The 21,010-nt window shown below is 39.3% G+C and overlaps 1 protein-coding gene and 1 pseudogene across 3 annotated transcripts in view; one reads left to right on the top strand and one right to left on the bottom strand.

Annotated features, from left to right (window-relative positions):
• The window catches only part of ZNF24 (zinc finger protein 24), a 54,362-nt gene that overhangs the window by 29,782 nt on the left and 3,570 nt on the right, over window positions 1–21,010 (bottom strand). For 2 of the 3 annotated variants that reach the window (XM_005889233.3, XM_070361924.1), the window contains exon 4: window positions 14,036–19,768. The exons of the other annotated variant lie outside the window; for it this stretch is intronic. In XM_005889233.3, coding sequence (XP_005889295.2) covers window positions 19,230–19,768 — 539 coding nt within the window. In that variant the 3' untranslated portion in view covers window positions 14,036–19,229. Of the gene's footprint in view, window positions 1–14,035; window positions 19,769–21,010 lie in introns of those variants that run through there. 3 annotated transcript variants of the gene reach the window in all.
• Window positions 3,704–5,334, top strand: LOC106701754 (small ribosomal subunit protein uS2 pseudogene; annotated as a pseudogene).

Genomic DNA, 21,010 nt, shown 5'->3' with positions numbered 1-21,010 from the left:
ACAATGATAAAATTTATATCTGAAGGTTAGCTATTTTTCCTGAGGATAAACACTAAGAGCCAACTGCTTACTACACATTACTATCTAGTGTCCTGCAGGTAAACTTAAATTTCATAAACTTGACACACTCATGATATCCTCCTGAATTCCTTACTAAACACCTTGCCATCCAGATAAAATAACTGGTAGCCAACCTACATCCCTCATTCTCCCCCAGTGTTCTAAATCTACTTGGTCACTAGGTCATTTCTGAGTTAAAAAAATAACACTACTTATTGTAAAAATTTAAACAATAGTGAAGTATATAAAATAAAAAGGGAAGGGAAACAGAATGAGGCCCGCTATTTTATGCCAGTTGATTCCCCTGGCATTTGCTGATTCTCAAGCTGGCAAGACAAAAGGCCAAGAAATCTAACCAAAGGACACTGGAAGATTGAGATGTCCACTATCGCAGTCTGAATCACACACTTACCAACTGAATCATCAAAAATAGGAAATCTGAATATAACCATAGCTAGTAAGGAGATCCCCGACACAGAAAAGCTCAGAACCAGATGGTTCCACTGTTGAATTCTACCAAACATTTAAAGAAGAAACACCAATCCACCTCAAACTCCTTCAAAAAACAGGAGGGAATGTTTTCAAGCTCATTTTATGAGGCCAGAATCAACCTGATATCCAAGCCAGACAAAGATACTACAAGAAAACTACAGATCAATATCTCCTATAAATATTGATGCAAAAACCCTCAACAGAATATTACCAAACAGAATTCAATAGCACATTAACAGGATTATACACCAAGACCAAGTGGAATTTATTTCTGACATGCCAGGATGGTTCAACGTACGAAAATCAATCAATGTAATGCATCATATTACCAGAGTAAAGGGTAAAAAACCACATGATCATCTCAGTTGATGCAAAAAAAATTTTCTTTAACAAAATTTAACACCTTTTCATGACTTAACCCACACAGTCAACAATCTCGGAATAATACCTGGACAATAATAAAGGCCATACATATAAAACTCATAGTTAACATATACTCAGTGGTGAAAACCTGAAAACGTTTCCTCTGAGAGGAATAAGAGTGCCTGCTTTTGCCATGTTAATATAGCATTGGAACTCCTAGCCACAGAAACTAGCAAGAAAAATAAAGGAGGGATTAAAATGATATCTCTTTGTAGATAACATGATCTTACATACAGAAAATCCTTAAAGTCTCACACATACAACTTGTTAGAACCGAAATCAATTTAGCACAGTTGTAGGGTACAAAAATCAACATGCAAAAATCAGTTGTGTTTTTATACACTAACAATAAACAACCTGAAAAAAAGCAATCCCATTTACAGTGGCATCAAAAAGAATAAAATACTTAAGAATACACTTAAACAAGGAAACAAAAGACATGCTAAAAGCTACAAAACATATGAAAGAAAGTAACACCAATAAATGAAGAGCCATCCCATGGTATTAAGTACATTAAATAATAAAATTAACCAAGGAAACAAAAAACTTATACACTAAAAGCTACAAAACATTCTGGAAGAAATTAGACACCAACAAATGAAGAAACTCCATAGTGTTAAATACATTAAATAATAGAGAGTAGTAAATACTACCCAAAGAAATCTACAGATTCAGTGAAATCCCTATCAAAACCCCAACAACAATTTTTTCAGACCCAGAAAAATCCATCCTAAAGCTCACATGGAATATCAAGGAGCCCTCAATAGCCAAAACAACCTCGAGGAAGAACAAAGTTGGAAGTCCCACACTTCCTGATTTCAAAACTTAACTACAGTAATAGAAACAGTGTGGTACTGGCATAAAGACAAATGCATAGACCAATGGAATAGTATAGAGAGCCCAGAGATAAAGCCTCCCATAAACAGTCAAATGATTTTCAACAAGGGTGTCAAGAACATTCAGTGTGTAAAAAGACAGTTTTCTTGATAAACGACATTGGGAAAAATGCATATTGACAAACAAAAGAATGAATTTGGACCCTTGCCTTACACCGTGTACAAAAATTAACTCAAAATGGATCAAACACCTAAACATAGGAGCTAAAAGTACAAAACTCTTAGAAGAAAACTTGGAGGAAATTGGATTTGTCAGTGATTTCTTGGATATGACAACATAAGAGGAAATAAAAGAATTAAGTGGATTTCATCAAAACTTAAAACGTATTTATCAAAGGATACTTTATCAGAATGAAAAAGGAAATCCATAGAATTGGAGAAAATATTTGCAAATTGTATACAGATAGATTTTTAAAATTTTTCTTATTTTTAATTGAAAGATAATTGCTTTACAGTATTGTATTCATTTCTATCAAACATCAACATGAAACAGCCATAGATTTACAGATAAGGGATTAATATTCAGACTATATAAAGAACCCCTACAACTCAACAATAATTAACCACATTTTTTAACTGATCAAATGGCTTGAATAGACATTTCTCCAAAGATGTTATAAAAATGGTCAAAAAGCACATAAAAAGATACTCAATATCACTAATCATTAGGGAAATGCAGACCAAAACCTCAGTGAGATATCATTCTATACCTGTTAGGATAGCCATTAAGAAAGGAAGGAAGGAGGGCTAGAAGGAAGTAAGGAAATAATATTGTTGGTGAGAAATTGGAACTCTTGCACAATGCTGATGGGAATGTAAAATGGTGTAGCCACTGTAGGAACCAGTATGGTGGGTCCTTAAAAAATTAAACACTGAATTACAATATGATCCAGTAATTCTACTTCTGAGTATATACACAAAATGGTTGAAAGAAGGGACTCAAATATTTGTACACTGATCACAGCAGCATTATTGACAATAGCCAAAAGCTGAAAACAATCTGAATGTCCATTGACAGACAATGAATAAACAAAATGTGGTATATAAATACAATAGAATATTACTCAGCTTTACAGAGAAAGGCAATTTTGATACACACTATGTCATAGAGGAACACTGAAGGCATCATACTATGTGAAATAAGCCAGACACAGTTTACCAAGAAAATAGAAATATACTAAATGTGTATACACCTAACAATTTTGCTTCACAATATATAAAGCTGAAATTGACAAAGCTAAAACAAGAAAGGTAAATCTACAATCTTAGTAGGAGACTTATGCAAATCTCTTAGTAAAAGAGAACAAGCAGGAAAAAATGCCCAAGAATATAGTGTATTTGGACAATATGATTAATAAAATTACCTAATGGACATATAGATAACAGTGCAACCAATAATGGCAGGAAACTTGATTCTTTTTAGGTGCACCGAGAACATTTTCCAAAACTGAGCGTATGCTGGTTTGTGAAGCAAGCCTCAACAAATTTTGTCAGATTGAAATCATTTAGAGTCGGACTATGCAACAGAATTTTCTGTGTTCTATCTGTATTGTTCAATATAATAGACACCAGAGTCAATACAGTAGTCACTAGCCACATGTGGCTACTGAACACTTAAATTATGTGACTAATGAACTGTATTATATTTATTTTAATTTATTTATATAGCTACATCTGGTTAGTGACTGCTTATTAGCATAGACTTAGCATATGTTTTCATACAACAATAAAACTAGCTAGAAATCAACAGCATAAACATTTTAAAAATTCCCAAATCTTTGGAAATTAAGAAAAACAATTTAAATTACCCATGGGTAAAAGGAACAAACACAATGGAAATTAGAATGTATTTTTATCTGGATAAAGTGAAATACAACTTTATCCACAGAGATAAAGTAAGATACAACTAAAGTCCTGATTAAAGAGAAATGTATAGCGTTCAGTGCATGTATTAGGGGGAGTGAGAAAGGCTAAAATTTAGTGATTTGAGTCTCCATCACCAGAAGTTAGAAAAAGAATATCAAGTAAATCTAAAGAAAGTAGCTATGGCTGTTTAGTCACTCTTTGTGACCCCATAGATTGTAGCCCACCGGGCTCCTCTGTCCATGGGATTTCCCAGGCAAGAATACTGGAGCGGGTTGCTGTTTGCTTCTCCAGGGGATGTTCCCAACCCAGGGATTGAACCTGCATCTCCTGCTTTGCAGGTGAATTCTTTACCACTGAGCCACCTGGGAGCCCCAAAGGAAAGTAGAGATTCATATGGGTTGTTCAGGTTTCTCATCATAATTTAAAGAGAAATACTCACCATATCCAGAGCCCTTTTATGTCCTGCAAAAGCAGGAAGAAGAGGTCCTCAAATTCCTTACATAGGGACTTCCCTGGTGGTGCAGTGGCTAAGATGCCATGCTCCCAATGCTGGGGGCCTGCGGGTTCAAACCCTAGTCAGGAGGCTAGATCCCACATGCCACACCAAGAGCTCACATGCCACAACTAAAGATCCTGCATGCCACCGCAACAAAGATCTGGTGCAGCCAGATAAATAAAAATTAAACTATTTTAAAAAGAAAAATCCTTACATAAGGAACCATTTAGGAAGCACTTAGGTTGACTTCCAAATGGAACAGTGAATCTACAAAAGGAAAAATTGATGGCGTCTACCTCATAAATCTGAAGAGAATCTGGGAGAAAGTCTGGCAGCTTGTGCCATGCCATTGATGCCACTGAAAACTCGGCTAACGTCAGTGTCCTGTCCTCCAGACATACTGGCCACCAAGCTGTGCTGAAGTTTGCTGCTGCCTTGAGGCCACTCCTATTGCTGACTGTTTCAGTCCTGGAGATTTCACTCACCAGACTTAGGTAGTCTTCTGGGAGTGGGGACTTCCTGTGGTTGCTGATTCTAGGGCTGCCCACTAGCCTCTCACAGAGGCCTCTTATGTTAACCTGCCTACCACTGCTCTGTGTAACACTGACTCAACTCTGCGCCCTGTGGGCATCGCCGTTCCCTCCAACAACAAGGGAGCTCACTCAGTGGGTCTGAGGTGATGGGTGCTGGCCTAGGAAGTTGTGCACATGCGTGGCACCAGCTCATGAACACCCACAGGAGGTCACACCTGATCTCAGCTTCCACACAGACCCAGAAGAGATTGAAGAGGAGGAGCAGGCTGCTGCTGAAAAGGCTGTGACCAAGGAGGCATTTCAGTGTAGATGGACAGCTCTAGCTCCTGAGTTTACTGCTGCTCAACCCGAGATCCCAGACTGGTCTGCGGGTACAGGTGCCCTGGGTGCCTACTCAGCAGGTCCCTCCTAAAGACTGGTCTGCAGCTCCCACTGCTCAGGAATGGGGAGGGAAGACCGCTGAGTGGTTTTAAACCACTCTCTCATAGACTTTAAACAGAACATGGAAATTAAGTTGAGGGAAAATAAAGTTTTTTTCTTTTTAAAGGAAGGAAATAGTAGAGCATGAATTAATGAACTAGAAAGCAAACATTTTAAAAAGAAAATAAAGCCAAAGGCTCATTTTTGGGAAAAGATTAAATTTGATATTCTCCCAGCAAAACTAATCAAGAAAGAGAGAGAAGTCCCATATGTCAATGTAAGGAATGCAAAAGTGGCCATCAGCACAGATCTACAGTCATTACAGGGGTAATATGGAGGATGATTAATAATTTTACCTGAAATAAAATCTAAAATTAACATAATAAGAAATATAAAATTTGAATAGCTCTATGTCTATTAAGGACATTATCTGTAATTTAAATTTTCCCTATAAAGAATATTCCAAGCCAGACATCTCAGCAGGGAATACTTCCAGACAGTAAACGAAAAAAAAAACAAACCAATCTCACACAATCTCTTCAAGGTAATAGAAAAAGACCATACATTACCCAACTAATTTTATGGAAGCTGTGGATTATGTTCCTTACAGAGGAAGATTTCCTTTCTGAAACTAGAACAAGAGGCCAGCTTTCCCAGGGATGTTGACACACCCATCTCCCCACATCTCCCTAGAACACCCTTCAGGCCTTTGATCATTGCAGCTGTCAAAGAGCTGCAGCTGAGCCTCCAGGGCACATTAAAAGCAATCTCTTTCAAAGAATTGGGATCCAGTTCTCTGGAAGGCAGACTGAATCTATACAATATCATTTATAACTTATACTAATACCAGGCTGAAAGAATCACAAGCTAGAATTGAGATTGCTGGGAGAAATATCAACAACGTCAGATATGCAGATGATACCACTCTAATGACAGAGAGCAAAGAAGAACTAAAGAACCTCTTGATGAGGGTGAAAGAGGAGAGTGAAAAAGCTGGCTTATAACTCAACGTTCAAAAAACTAAGAACATGGCATCTGGTCCCATCGCTTCATGGCAAATAGAAGGGGAAAAAGTGGAAACAGTGACACTTTCTTGGGCTCCAAAATCACTGAGGATGGTGATTGCAGCCATGAAATTAAAAGACACTTGCTCCTTGGAAGAAAAGCTATGACAAGCCTAGACAGGATATTAAAAAGTAGAGACATCACTTTGCTGATGAAGGTCTGTATAGTCAAAGCTATGGTTTTTCCAGTAGTCATGTACAGATGTGAGTTGGACCATAAAGAAGGCTGAGCACCAAAGAATTGATGCTTTTGAACTGTGGTGTTGGAGAAGACTCTTGAGAGTCCCTTGGACTGCAAGGAGATCAAACCAGTCAACCCTAAGGAAATCAACCCTGAATATTCACTGGAAGGATTGATACTGAAGCTGAAACTCCAATACTTTGGCCACCTAATGAGAAGAGTAGACCAAGAGTATTTTGATGAGTGCCATACTATATATGTGTGTACTTTGTTCTAAAAATCATATTGACAGTGGCAAATGAAAATTTTTCCATTGTTGTACCAGAAATATAGAGGCCTGGTGTGTTGCGATTCATGGGGTCGCAAAGAGTTGGACACGACTGAGCGACTGATCTGATCTGATCTGATCTGATCATAAACATAGCTCTACATGTTCATTTTAAATATGGCTGTAAGGGATATTTATAATTGCTTTCTCATTATTCCTCCTCTCTCTCCCTGCCCTAAAATTTCTCAATAACAGCACCTTACCTGACTTTCTTTTAGTAATTCGCTCTCTCTCTTTCAGGGCTACTGTTTTTTCTAAATTTGAATTTTGAGATAATTTCAGAATTATCTCAAACAAACTTACAGAAAAGTTGCAAGAAGAGTACAAAGAATTCCTATATGTGCTTCCCCCAGATTCCCCAAATATCATTTTATCACATTTGCTTTATCATTATCTACCTACTTACTCTATCTACCCAGATATATCTCTATATATATTTTAATTTTTTCCCTGCATTGTTTAGGAGTAACTTGCAGACAACTTACTTTGCAGGCAAAGGAGAAAAGGAAAGATATGCCCATTTGAATGCAGAGTTCCAAAGAATAGCAAGGAGAGATAAGAAAGCCTTCCTCAGTGATCAGTGCAAAGAAATAGAGGGAAACAGTAGAATGGGAAAGACTAGAGATCTCTTCAAGAAAATTAGAGATACCAAGGGAACTTTTCATGCAAAGATGGGCACAATAAAGGACAGAAAGGGTATGGACCTAACAGAAGCAGAAGATATTAAGAAGAGATGGCGAGAAAACAGAGAAGAACTATACAAAAGAGATTTTAATGACCCAGATAATCATGATGGTGTGATCACTCACCTAGAGCCAGACATCCTGGAATGCAAAGTCAAGAGGGCCTTAGGAAGCATCACTACGAACAAAGCTAGTGGAGGTGATGGAATTCCAGGGGAGCTATTTCAAATCCTGAAGGATGATACTGTGAAAGTGCTGCACTCAAAATGCAAGCAAATTTAGAAAACTCAGCAGTGGCCACAGGACTGGAAAAGGTCAGTTTTCATTCCAATCCCAAAGAAAGGCAATGCCAAAGAATGCTTAAACTACTGCACAATTGCACTCATCTCACACGCTAAAAAAGTGATGCTCAAAATTCTCCAAGCCAGGCTTCAACAGTATGTGAACCATGAACTTCCAGATGTTCAAGCTGGATTTCAAAAAGGCAGAGGAACCAGAGATCAAATTGCCACCATCTGCTGGATCATGGAAAAAGCAAGAGAGTTCCAGAAAAACATCTATTTCTGCTTTATTGACTATGCCAAAGCCTTTGACTGTGTGGATCACAACAAACTGAAAAATTCTTAAAGAGATGGAAATACCAGACCACCTGACCTGCCTCCTGAGAAATCTGTATGCAGGTCAAGAAGCAACAGTCAGAACTGGACATGGAGCAACAGGCTGGTTCCAAATCAGGAAAGGAGTACGTCAAGGTGTATATTGTCACCCTGCTTATTTAACTTATATGCAGAGTACATCATGCAAAATGCCAGGCTAGATGAAGCACAAACTGGAATCAGGATTGCCGGGAGAAATATCAATAGCCTCAAATATGCAGATGACACCACCCTTATGGCAGAAAGCAAAGAAGAATTAAAGAGCCTCTTGATGAAAATGAAAGAGGAAAGTGAAAAAGTTGGCTTAAAACTCAATATTCAGAAAACTAAGATCATGGCATCTAGTCCCATCACTTCATGGCAAGTAGATGGGGAAAGTGGAAACAGTGACAGACTTAATTTTGGGGGGCTTCAAAATCACTACAGATGGTGACTGCAGCCATAAAATTAAAAGAGGACAGGAAGGACTGATGCTGAAGCTGAAACTGCAATACTTTGGCCACCTGATGGGAAGAACTGACTCATTTGAAATGATCCTGATGCTGGGAAAGATTGAAGGTAGGAGGAGAAGGGGACGACAGAGGATGAGATGGTTGCATGGCATCACTGACTCAATGGACATGAGTGAGTAAAGTCCGAGAGTTGGTGATGGACAGGGAGGCCTGGCATGCTGCAGTCCATAGGGTTGCAATGAGTCAGACATGACTGAGCAACTGAACTGAAGTTGCAGGCACAGTGTTCCTTTGACATTCAGCGCAAGGAGAAAGAGGATTTTGAGCAGAGAAATGGTATAGTCTAGTTTCTATGATCTGGCTGCCTTGTGGGGAACTGAGTTAAGCAGGGAGATGGGGAGGCTATGGCCTGAGCAACTGGAAGGATAAAATTGCCACTTTATAAGATGGCAGTATAAGATACGAGAAAACTACATGTTTGGTGAGAAATTAAAAGTTTGGGGCATGTTAGGTTGAAGATGCCTAATGAATCACTCTTCCAAGCCCCAGGGTTTCTGCTCTTTGATACTGATGACCCTCTAAGAAGACTGCCTGCACCATCCACCCTTGTGGTTGCCGTGCCAGGCTGCAAGTGGAGGGAGCACCTGACTCCCCCTGGGTCTCTGGTCCGACACTCCCCCTGTGCTGCTGTGCTTTCTTGGATCCTGACTTCCCAGTGGCTGCTGCTGGAGGGGCTCAATGATACCACCTGGGAGTGTGGAGTTGATGTTCTGTGGTGGAAACTGAGGGGAGCCTGAAGAAAAGTCATCTCCCTCCTCGTACCCCATGGTGAGATGACCTAGTTCATACTGCGTGTACTCTGAAGATAGTGAAACTATGCAAACAGCTGTGCCTTGACTGTAGACACAGAGTAACACCCACTTTGTACCTTTCTTTTTCCCTGCCTCACTACCCATTTACCTTCAGTCATCATGTTCTGAGATTGCACCACCCCAATAAAGGAAAAGAACCCACCTGCAAATGCAGGAGACACAGGAGACCCAGGTTCCATCCCTGGATCAGGAAGATCCCCTGGAGGAGGAAATGGCAACCCACTCCAGTATTCTTGCCTGGGAAATCCCATGGACAGAGGAGCCTGGCAGGCTACAGTCCAGGGGGTTGCAAAGAATCTGACACAACTGAGCAGGCAGGCATGCAATAAAGAATTAACAATAAGGTTTAATTTTAGGCTCTGTTTTCTTGGGAACCCAGATTAAAGTAGGCATCAAAATGGAGATATCTGGTAGGCAAAGGGATTTATGAACCTGTAATTCAGGGAAGAGGTCAAGGCTAGAATAGATTTTGGAATCCTAGATACTAGTTGTAAAGACCTAAGACCAGATGAATTGATGCTTTTAAACTGTGGTGTTGGAGAAGACTCTTGAGAGTCCCTTGGACTGCAAGGAGATCCAACCAGTCTATTCTGAAGGAGATCAGCCTTTGGATTTCTTTGGAAGGAATGACACTAAAGCTGAAACTCCAGTACTTTGGCCACCTCATGCAAAGAGTTGACTCATTGGAAAAGACTGATGCTGGGAGGGATTGGGGGCAGGAGGAGAAGGGGACAACAGAGGATGAGATGGCTGGATGGCATCACTGACTCGATGGACGTGAGTCTGGGTGAACTCTGGGAATTGGTGATGGACAGGGAGGCCTGGCTTGCTGTGATTCATGGGGTCGCAGAGTCAGACATGACTGAGCGACTGAACTGAACTGAACTGAAGACCAGATGAGATCCTAGGAAGTGAACATAGGTAGAAAACCAGACTTGAACGCTGACCCCTCAGGCACTCCAACATACTGAAGGCTAGAGAGTTGAGGAAATACCAGCATTGAGACTGAGAAGACATGTCCCACAAGGTAGAGAAAAACCAAGTGTGTTGTTCCTGAAGCCAAATGAAAATGTCAATTATGCAAAATACTGCTGACAGCTCAAACAATAAGTTAGTACTGGAACCAGCATATGGAGTTTAGCAAACTTGATTACTACTCTTTATTTGGAGAATTAGTTTAATATTCAGTAATGTCACACCTCTCATTCCTGATATAATTTGCATCTTTTTTTTTTTCCTGATCACTTTGGCTTAGAAGTTTATCTTGTTCTTTTTAAAAAGTTGCTTTTGGTTTAAATCGAGTATAGAAATTGCTTCCTTATTTTTGTTTTCTGTTGATTTCCAATCTAGTCTTTCTTTTCTTCTATTTACTTTGGGCTTAATTTATTCTTATTCTGGTTTCTTAAAGTGGAAGCTGAAGTAATTAAATCAAGACTTTTTTTTCTAATATATTTCATGGCTAAAAATTTACCTGTAAAAACTGTGTCCCAGAAATAATTTGTTGAAATATTTCTCTGTTCCTTTCTCCCCTCACCTTGCTGCTGCTGCTGCCTGCTGCTGCTAAGTCGCTTCAGTCGTGTCTGACTCTTTGGGACCCCATAGATGGCAGCCCACCAGGCTCCCCTGTCCCTGGGATTCTCCAAGCAAGAACACTGGAGTGGGTTGCCACTTCCTTCTCCAATGCATGAAAGTGAAAAGTGAAAGTGAAGTCACTCAGTCGTGTCTGACTCTTAGCGACCCCATGGACTGCAGCCTTCCAGGCTCCTCCGTCCATGGCATTTTCCAGGCAAGAGTACTGGAGTGGGGTGCCATTCTCCAATACTGTACTGCAGCTCTGTTCATTTTTTCTCAGTATTTTCTTTTCCTTTTTTTCATTTTGAATGATTTTTGCTATGTCTTACCTACGGTAATTTTTTTTTTTCTAGTATGTTTAATCCACAATTAATCCCATCTGTGCTTTTTTAAAAAAAGAATCTGATATTGTAGCTTTCATCTCCAAAAGCTTGATTTGGTTGTTTTTCTTAGATTTCATGTTGCTTCTGAGCATGTTCTGTATTTCCTTAGCTTCTTGATCATATGGAATACAGTTTAATAACTGTCTTAATGAGCTTGTCTAATTGTCACTTCTGGATCAATTTGAGTGGTTTTTCTTATTATGGTTGCATTTTCCTGCTTCTTTGCGTGATGTGAGTTACCCAATTTTTTATTGGATGCCAGTCATTGTGTATTGTATGCTGTTGGGTGCTAAGTATTTTTAATATATGTATATTCTTGAGCTTTGTTCTTGGATGTGTTTAAATTAGACAGTTTTATCCTATTAGGTCTTGCTATTAAATATCTTTCAGGCAGTGTTGTCTAGGGTTCATTTTTCTCCTATGGAGGTAAGACTACATTTTGGACCCAGAGTTTCTCAACCTCAGCACTATTGACATTTAAGGCCAGATGATTCATTATAGAATGTTTAGCTGCAGTCCACGGGGTCACTAAGAGTCTTAGGGAAGTCTTAGTGAAGTGAGCAACTTTGCTTTCGCTTTTCACTTTCATGCATTGGAGAAGGAAATGGCAACCCACTCCAGTGTTCTTGCCTGGAGAATCCCAGGGACAGGGGAGCCTGGTAGGCTGCCGTCTATGGGGGTGCACAGAGACTGAAGTGACTTAGCAGCAGCAGCAGCAGCATCTCTGGCCTCCACCCACTAGATGCCAGTATAGGTTCATCTCCTCTGGCTGTGAAAACCAAAACTGTCTCCAGAAGTCACCAATTGCCTCCTGTGAGAGTGGGGGGTGGGGGGACAGGGAAGGTGTGTGTGCGCCAAAACTGCTCTCTTTTGAGGACCACAGCTCTAACAGATGTCCTGTCACTTTTAAGGCTTTCTGCTCTGCCTGATGGTACTATTCCTGGCCATTGAGTTCCAGTGATTTCCCCCCCTAATTCTTCTGGATGGTTCTTTCCTCTACCTCAGATAGTTTCCACTCAGCTGAATGCTTGTGAAGGACCCTCTGCAGATCTCCAACGTTTAGCTCTCTTCTTTGGTACTCCACCCTGCAAAAGCTAGTCCCTTGACCTCTCAGGGCCCCCTGCTCCATCTTCTCATTGAGGGAGACTGCCAGGTTCTGCTTGAGTTCTCCCTCCCTGTGCTGTGGCCTGAAAGGCCACAGGCAGTGAAAGTTAGAAGTGTTAGTTGCTTAGTCGTGTCCCACTCTTTAGGATCCCATGGAACTGTCCATGGAATTCTCCAGGCAATATTGGAGTGGGTTGCATTCCCGTCTCAGGGGTCGAAGTCAGGTCTCCTGCATTGCAGATTCTTTACCATCTGAGCCATCAGGGAAGCCCCAAATTTGCCTCGCATTTCCCATTTCAGGGATCTCCTCTCTCCTATTCTTTGCTTCTGATACATTTTGTCTAATATTGTATTTGCTCAGGCAGGTTAGATTTAGTCATCTTGGTCTGAAGGATTTTGTGATGGTTTTATAAAAGGATATTTGCATGCTAATTCAAAAAATTCAAAGAGAGGAAAACTTTATAATGCAAGAGGTAAGGATTACTAGAGCATGCCTTTGAGGTTTGAGGGTGGCTTAGACCCAACAGAGAGGGCAGCCTCAGGTAGAAGCACAGTTGATCCACAGTTGACGCAAAGTGGCACTAAGAAACGAAGATATGGACTTTGTTTACTGCTTTCTAGATTTTTCTTTCTGTTGTAAACACAGTATGGTAAGTAGAGACAGAGACAGGTATACAGAGTGCATTTTTATAGGTGTAGACACAACATAAAATTGTTACTGGGATAATACTAGGATTGTGGACTCATGGGTTACTTTTGGAATGCTTTTTATTTCTAAGATTTTCTCATGTGGCTATATATTAGTTTATATTATTACAGATTTACATAAAAATATGTAGAGAAACTTTTTACGAATTTAAAGAAACTAGTTGGGACACTTTATTCTAGTCTCAGCACCTACTCATTACACTCCTTTGCCCAAAACCTCTGAGCTTTCCATCTCATTCACAGTTCTCACCAGTGGCTAACCAAGTATCCCATGATCTGGCCCTACTCTCCACCCTTAACTCCTTTCTCTGGTTTCACCCACTACATTCACCCATTTCACTCTGCTCCAGCCCCACTGGCCTTGTCTCTTGAACAAATCAGGCAATGCTCCTACATCAAATTCTTCATACTTGCTGTTCCCATGCCTAGAATGCCATCTGTAGTTTCCAATAGCAATAAACCCCAGGGCAGTCTTGGGCCTGAGCAACTTCAAATTCACAGGCCTGAGAATTTTTTAAAAAGGATCCCAGAAAACCACATTGTGGGGAGGTAAGGAAATGGAGGACATGGGAAGGAGTTCCAAGTCACATATAGGGGATGTTTGTGGGGGAACACCCTAAGAGTGATGGCTGGAGGTGGGTACAGCATAGACTCAGCAGTGTAATCCCCAGTCTGGGTCCCAAGTTAATGAATCTGTAAGAAGGATAGGAAGAGAAATGCCAAGGACTTGACTGTGTGATGTTTTTTATCTATAGACATTCCCAATGTGTTCAGTTATTGTTGGAATTTAAAGTATATGAATGTGCTGTGTGATGTAGACAAGAGTAGAGTAACAAATGGCAGAGGTTGACAGAGGCCACATCATGGAAGGCCATGCTAATTTTATTAACTTATGTAGTGCATAAAGTATAAGTCTAGAATTTAAAATTACAAAGGTTTTCTACAAATCAGTAAGAAAATACAAACAACCTATATTAATCAGGACAGAAACCCAATTCAATTATTTTAAACAAGAAAGGGACTTTATTGGCTCACAAAACGTTAAAGTCCAGAGGTAGGGCAGGCTTTAGGCACAGCTGGATCTAGGGCCTCCAGAAAAATGACATTAGAACTTAGATCTCATTCCTTTCTGCTAGCCTCTGAGTTTCCCCTCAGACTCTTTCCACATAGTACAAATTTTCAGGCTTACACAGTCCTTAGTTCGTGGGATCTCTGATGAGCGTTCTTTCCAAGAGTTCCAGCAGAAGTTCCGTTGAGGGTATTCTTTAGCCTGACTTGGGTTACACGCCCATTCTTTAATCACTGTGGCAAAGGAGCTGTGGGACTCAGGAAGGCCTGACCTGGTAATGTACTCTCCTAAGCCACAGGGAATGGGCTCCCCACAATATTTACTGTTATCACAAGACGGGGAAAGAGATGCTGAACAGAAACAACATATATCCACACATAACTCAAGAGAAAAGCAGGTGAAGGATACAAACTATCCATGATAAAACTATAAATGGCCAATAAATATATGAAAATAACCTCAACCTTGCCATTAATCAGGAAAATGTAAAATGATCCTCTCTTTTTTGCCCATCAGATAAAAATTATCAAGTGCAGGTAAAGCTTTATGGGGAAATGAGCACTTTCCATACAGTTGGTGAAAACAGAAAGTCATGAAGGCCTTTTGGAAGGCTAAGGTGGGTCTATTATCAGATTGTTCCCTGATAGACAATCTGGTAACAATCTGATAGACCCAACAATCTACCTTCTACTCCACTCTAAAAAAATACTCACACACATGCATAAAGATAAGAAAGAGATGTTTACTTTGGCAATGTAATAGCAAAAGAAAAAATAAGGGAACAGTTAAATAATGGTATTTTCATAGTATTGAATATTATTCAACCATTAAGGAGATTTAAAGACCTCAGGATTGGTTTTCGAGACCAAAAAAAAGCAAGCTGCAGAACAATACATAATATATCCTATTTATGTAAAAATGGCATTTATATGTATATGCATATTCACATGGGAATTATGGAAAGGAGATTAGATGAATGCATACTCAACTGTGGGCAGTGGAATGTGATAGGAAATGCTGGAGAAAAGGGTCTCTCTTCGCTCCTATATAAAAGTTTTGTACACTGAGATGGTAGTGATTTATATTTTCATAATTAAAAATGGGAAAATGCAATTCACAATTGGAAATAAAAAGTATATTTGCAAATAAAGTATAAAAAGATAATTCTATTAACAAAAAAAAAAAAGAGCAAACACATTGAAGGATTCAGGGTTGTTGGGAGTGTAGGCAAAGAGGCACTCTTAACTAGTGATGGCGTTGCAAAGTGGTACAATCTTTTCTCATGGTATTTCTCCAAATGTTAAATATGTACATTTCCTGACCCAATAAATCTGCTTCTGGCTATTTACGCTACAGAAATACCCACAGAGGCAGCAAAATATATACGGATGTTAACTCTACCTTTCTTTGTAATAAAAAAAAAAAAATGGAACTAATGAAATTACCTACCAGTAGGGGTTGTCTAACGAGTTACAGCATATTTTTTTAGGCTGTGCTGTGGCATGTGGGATCTTAGTTCCCCAATCAGGGACTGAACTTGTGCCCCCTGCATTGGGAGTGCCGAGTCTTAACCACTGGACTGCCTGGGAAGTCCCAGTTATAGCATATTGATTCAATGGGTTAGTATGTAGCCATAAAAAAATAAAAGTCTACATCCAAGTGGGAGGGAGAGGAGGCAATTTTCAGTGCAGTACATGTAAAATGGGGATATGTACCTACCTCATATGGTTGGTGGGGGGATTAAGAGTTAATCCATGGTAAAGCGCTTCCAACAGTGTCTGTGTACAGTGACAACTGTCAGCTATTAACACGTTTTTGCTTAATTATGTATATGCCTAAGTCTGGAAGAAGAGCAAACCAAATAATTATTACTTGTCAATTTAGACCATAAAAAGATATGTCCTTTTTCATTTTGTATTTCTGCACTGTAGAAAAGTCAAACAAGTATGTTTTAATAGCCTTTATATTTGCTAACCATAAGATAAAAAGCATAGAATTTACCAATCAAGGTTTAATAGCCATCATTCATTGCATTGTGAAAAAAAATACATCCCTGGAGTTCACAGAACTAGATTTGAGTTTTAGCTCTAACTGGCCACATGCAAGTCACACGATCTCTAAATCTTGCTTTCCTAGTCTACAAATCTAAGGGAGATGGGTAGTGTCTAACCCAATGACTGGCATGCAGATTATTTCAGTACATAGAACCCTCCCTGCAACTTACACAAATGTGACAGACCTACTGCTAAATGATCAAGTGCCAACTGGGTGTGAATGTGGAGAGTTCAACCTCCAAGAAAATCAAAAGAAAATTTCGCAGTAATGAGCAAGTGCTCAGTGGCTATTGGTCAGGCATAAGCAGTCTGCTTGCTGTTAATAATGACTGCTCATTTGCAAACCCAACAGATGCCACTGCTTGGCAATGCTAGATCACCACTTCATCAAAAGCTGGGCACCCCCCAGATTTGCCAACTATGATCATCTGAGTGGACATAAATGAAAAGTCCAGACGAAATCACAAAGCACTGAATAGATAACCAGAGATGGGGAGTACACAATCATTTCCTTTTAATGTGTATCATCACCCAGTTTTCTGGCGTCCAGTCCATTTTCCCCCCAGAGCCTTGCCTTAGTCTCAGAATCCTTCTTAAACAACACACAGGTATCAGAGATGACAAGACAAACTCACATTTGCCAACTCTAATACTTTTTTCTAAGTTCTCACATTACACCAAACATCTTTGGCATTTATGACGAATGTACCACAGGGAAGCTTCTTTGTATACAGGAAAAGCAGAAGATCTAAAAAACCACGAAACTCTGACCACCAAGAGGTTACTCCATTCTTACCTACTCTGATAAAAGAATTCTGTCATCCCAGCAGTATTCCAAATATGCCACTTCAGAACCTACTTGGAAAGAAGCCAGTTATAAATAAATCAATCAACCCAAGACCGTTTTATCTTAGAGCAGAGGAATTCATAGCTTTATTGGACTCTGACTTGTTTCCTCTTAGCCACAAAGAGAAAAAGACCCAAACAAAAGTCCCTACATATTCTTGTATAACTTAAAATACATTATATCATTACTACATATTTATACTTCAATAAATCTTAATCTATAAAGCACATTTCTTATAATTATCAAAAAATTCTATAAACAAGCTCCATTCTGCCTCACTTCTCCACCAGCTAGCCTTGCATTTATTACTCTGCTTTTTAACAGCCTCATGCAAATCGCACCTTCCATTTTTTAATTTGATCCAAGCACCAGATGTATCCCAAAACTCTGGAAATACGTAATATTTTTATTCACATGGGTCATTTTTCACACAATTATGCCCACTATAAAAAAGCCTTTTCTCATATTCTATATATTTTAACTTCCAGAGTTTTCCACTAAACAGAACCACAGTATTTGGGATTCTCAACCAAGGAGTATATAATCCTACTACTACCGTGTTATTACTTTTATACATTTTTTAAAAAATGTGTTAAGACTTAAAATTAAAAAAAGCTCCACCAACTCTGACGATTAATAAACTAGTTGTTAATAGCCTAGTTCTTTTTTAAATAGAACAATCCATTCAACCTAATATGTTAAGTACAACCTCAATACTACTAGAGATTGATTAGTTTTTTTTTTTAATAAAAGACCCATAAACTTCCAAACTGTGATAGTTATCTTGGACTCACCTCTGAAGACTGCTGACGAGCTGGCTAGCTCTTTGAGCTGAGTCCTCCTTTCCCCAATACAACACCCTGGTAAGAGAACTATGGCTCTAGGAATCTCAGAGGTGACCCCCCAACCCCAAAACTACTTAGATTGGGGTGGGGGGAGCGGCTAACTCACAGGAAACAGCTTTATACCAACCCCCAGTGACTTACAGTGGAAGAATACCTACCTACCCGTGGCAGGGTTACAGTACCTAGCACAGTGCCTTGTTGGTAGAAAATTTAATAATAAACCCATGGCTGCTCTGTTAGCTTGGTGTTCAACCCTTTTGTACCAAAAGAGTAAAATCAAAACCCTGATACCTTGTTCCCCACCTATCAGGGATTTTCCTGTCCTCAACAAAAGTGAAAGAAAAATAACGACTTAGATCTTCAAGTCTTTTGTTTTCTAAAAGCCAAGACAGACCATTACTCGTTTACATTTGCCCTTCAACACTGCCATTCACTACAGATCCTCCCCTAGTGTTATAATTTCTACCTTCAAAGCTTTACAACTGTTTGTTTAAACTGTTCACTTTCTAATGATACATGAGTAGACATTATTTTCATGAGTGGGCTGCTTCTCAATTACAGGTAGGATGAGCTATTTTTGAGTTTTCCAGCAGGCAGATTATACCTAGAATAAATTCTTGATACACTTCAATTATTGGATCAAAGTATTTGTCAGTCTTCCCCAATCTAGGTATCCCAGTCACTTTTTGATGTTCTATCAACCGTCACTTCTTATCTGAGTTTTAAGGCTCATTTCACTCTGGTTTTTGGTCACCTTTTATCTTCTATTTTCAAAAATGCATATTCAAATTAGGTAAAAGGAAACAGGTAAATTTGGAAAAAGTGGTTTCAGTTTTCAGATTTTGTAATTCTTATGTTGCTTTTCAATGCAGAAGGGAATGTATCCTTGCAAAGAACATTTCGATGACCAACACAAATAATATATCTGTCTAAGAAGCAAACTTTGTAACAAAGGGACAAAGATCAGGTAGCTCATCATTAGGAAAAATAATAAGAAATATCACATGGAAGATTAGGCATTAACACCTGAATTAAGTTTAAAATTTCAGTTTCTAGGCAGGTATGACACCATTCCTTTCAAGATAATAATAGTGGGTAAAGATTTTCTACATTTCCCAGTGGATTTTCTAACAGTCTATAGGAAAACTATGTCATTTCATGTTTTTAATTTTGTCTTCATTTCAGAAGAAAAAGACCTGAGTGCTGACTTTTTTTTTTTAATTTCTTAAACTTTCACAACATTGAGAAGTTTTTCTGCATTGTGTCTTCGCTGATGTCTAAAAAGATTTGAGCTTTGACTATAGGATTTCCCACACTGAACGCATTCATAAGGTTTTTCCCCAGTATGGATTCTCTGGTGATTGATAAGCCCAGAATTCTGGCTAAAGGCTTTTCCACATTCGAGACATTTGTAAGGTTTTTCTCCAGTATGGACTCTCTGGTGCTGCACGAGGATGGAACTCCTGCTGAATGCTTTCCCACACTCAACACATCCATAGGGTTTCTCCCCACTGTGGATTCTCTGATGAAGAATAAGGGCTGAGCCCTGACTGAAGTGTTTCCCACATTCGTCACATATATGCTGTTTCTTTCGGGAGGGATTTCTCTTTCTTTCAAATCTGCCCTTAGGGAAACAGGTTTCTCCATATTTAAAGATTTGAGGAACACCTATATTGAGAGTGCCGGGAACTTCATGAGATTCTCCTGCTGAAGGAATCTCCTGCTTTGGAGCTAGAGCTCCATTTTCAGTCCTAGCATCATCATCTGAAATAAACAGAAAATGTAAATATCACTTACTTCCTATTCTGGGAGGACAGACAACTGAAGAAAAAAAAAAGTTTAAAAAAATGAACTAGAAGTAAATAGCTTGTATATGTCTATAAACAGCACTATGAAACTGGTGACGATACTGCCTACTCTCAAAAAAGAAAAAAATGAAAACAACTGATTATGAGGTTAATGAGGTGAGAGCATGAGAACATATGAGGAATTAAAAGGCTGTATACTAGTGAGTGGTAGCACAGGGAGTGGGTTACACAATGGTGGTCAAAAATCGAAGGGTGGAAAAACTACAGATGTTTCAGAGAGTCTAAGTTTGTTAGGAGACACAGAGATGCAGCTAAGGTCAGGAGAAAAATAAATCAAAATTTGCCATCAGGGAGTCACATTGTTTTGCTTTGAAAAAGGGAGAAATTATATCAAAATACAAAGTGTAAGTAACCAATCTGTCAGACAGTGATTTTTCTAAAATGAGCAAGACAAGGCAGGTCAAAGCCAAGTTAGATTACAAGGAGAATACAGCAGTCCAGACAAGCAGCAGCTGAAGGTAAGCCGGGAGCATCCTGTGTTAACTTGGGACACGACACTTACAAATTCAAGGCCCTTTTAATGACTGAAGTTTTCCTATAAAAGCAACTTGCTGTATTTGGTATTTGTCATGGTATTAAGATGAGCTGTGACTTCTAGGCCTGTTAAGATATGCACAGTGAAAGAACAGCCTGAATTACCAACATGAGGTACCATCATCTACCTATAGGCAGGAGTGGTATGAGTAAGTCTCATTTAAGACCTTCCTGAAACTTCAAGCTTTGATGAATAGTTACTAAAGGGTGAGCAGAAGCACTCAAAAAACTTGTACATAGTGAGAAAGTCTGTAACAAATGATTAAGAAAGAGATAGAAAAGAAAGCTGACAAAGAGACACTGACGAGTCAGAGATTAGTGAGGTCTGAAGACTTGAATAACAGAGAAGTGAGTGTGAAGGTGACAAATGGCACAGAAAGAATTTAGTTCCCAAGTGTGGTAAAGACCAGAACGCTGAAATGAGGTGAGAATTATTCTATTCTACAGTTTAAAGAGGCAAGAATTAAGTCTATTCTACAATTCAAGCAAGGGAGAAGTTTGCCACCCAGGAAGATGCCACCTCCAACAACCAAAGATACTGGTTCTCAAACTTTACTGCAGAGAAGAACACCCCATAATTCAAAGGGGCAGAACTCAGGACTCA

The sequence above is a fragment of the Bos mutus genome, chromosome 24 (genome assembly GCF_027580195.1).
Source record: "Bos mutus isolate GX-2022 chromosome 24, NWIPB_WYAK_1.1, whole genome shotgun sequence".
NCBI classification, from domain to species: domain Eukaryota; kingdom Metazoa; phylum Chordata; class Mammalia; order Artiodactyla; family Bovidae; genus Bos; species Bos mutus.
This window is presented reverse-complemented; position numbering and strand designations above follow the sequence as displayed.